This window comes from Cynoglossus semilaevis, chromosome 5 (assembly GCF_000523025.1).
Source record: "Cynoglossus semilaevis isolate Cse_v1.0 chromosome 5, Cse_v1.0, whole genome shotgun sequence".
NCBI classification, from domain to species: Eukaryota; Metazoa; Chordata; class Actinopteri; order Pleuronectiformes; family Cynoglossidae; genus Cynoglossus; species Cynoglossus semilaevis.
In genome coordinates, this window is record NC_024311.1 from 15,361,427 (window position 1) to 15,362,641 (window position 1,215).

The 1,215-nt window shown below is 41.9% G+C and overlaps 1 protein-coding gene across 1 annotated transcript in view; it reads left to right on the top strand.

Annotated features, from left to right (window-relative positions):
• LOC103379256 (USP6 N-terminal-like protein) overlaps positions 1 to 1,215 on the top strand; it is a 13,271-nt gene that overhangs the window by 5,488 nt on the left and 6,568 nt on the right. The window contains exons 5-6 of the mRNA XM_025055874.1: positions 382 to 462; positions 819 to 938. Of these exons, the coding sequence (XP_024911642.1) occupies positions 382 to 462; positions 819 to 938 (201 nt within the window). The remainder of the gene's footprint in view (positions 1 to 381; positions 463 to 818; positions 939 to 1,215) is intronic.

The following is a 1,215-nucleotide window of genomic DNA, read 5'->3' on the forward strand; positions in this document are numbered from 1 at the left end:
TATAAGTCACAAACCCAGCCAAAGGATGAAAAAAAAGTGCGACTTATAGTCCGAAAAATACGATATCTTCCAGTTGTTAATTGAAGTTACCGTAATTTCCTTCTTCCATCCTTTTATCCCAGCACTCTCAAACTAAAAATAAAATTCAAAAATTGCCTCAAGGGCCAAATTAAATTATGTCTAACATCTGGGCCTGATCTGGGGGGGTTTTGTGGGCCAGAATTGGCCCCCAAGCCTGGAGTTTTGAACCTCTGTTTTTGTCCATTCAGGTTCAAATTCCATTGCCATTTTCAGGATTTTCTTGATTCTTTCCAGTTTTTTGGTTTTGTTTATAAAACATTAATGCTTGACTCTCCTGTCTCCTCTGCTCCTCCTCCACAGCTGAAGCAGCTGGAGGTCGCCAGAGCTGAGAAGTGGCTGAAGATGGTGAAGAAGTGGGATAAATACAAGAGCAGTGACAGGGTGAGTCACCGTCCACAGTGTTTACAAACTGAAGAACCAGATGTTTCTCCCATGAGGAAATGCATAACTTCCCACCACAAATTCCATACAGAAAATGAACAGAATTTTTTTTTTGTTTGTTTCTGCACCACGTAGTTGAAAATTCTCATTCAGATTTACGATGGTGGCAGATTTTCAACAAACACGTCAGCGAGAGAGCGACGTTGTGTGTGCTGCTATTCAGAGAGAGAGTTTTGATATTCTTGTCACGCGGTGGTGCTGTAGAGTGAGCAGCTTTTCTTCTTCTCTTCCTCCTCTCTCTCTCTGTCTGTCACTCTTTCTCCATCTGTCTGTCACTCTTTGTCCGTGTTTGTCAGATGGTGAAACGGGTCTACAAGGGAATTCCTCTGCAGCTCAGAGGCAGAGCCTGGGCACTGATGCTGGATGTGGAGGGAGCCAAGAAAGACACCCAGTGCAAGTATGAGGTATGTTCACGATGATCTCTGTAAATGATGATCAAGTCTCACTGACCAGATATGTTCATGGTAACAGAGATCCAAGCTTTGGCCCCACGTCTTTTTTTTTTTTCTCAAAATAGTTTGACCAAAATGTTGATGTTGGACCAAAAATCTAGGGATGTCGGATATTAACTTTTTGTCGATATCCGTGTCATGTCCATATTGTCCAAACTGTCCAAATTCTGCATGAAATCCCCTGATTATTAAAATAGATTAATTAAATGAGCTGCAATGCTGCCATCTAGTGACTTTCACT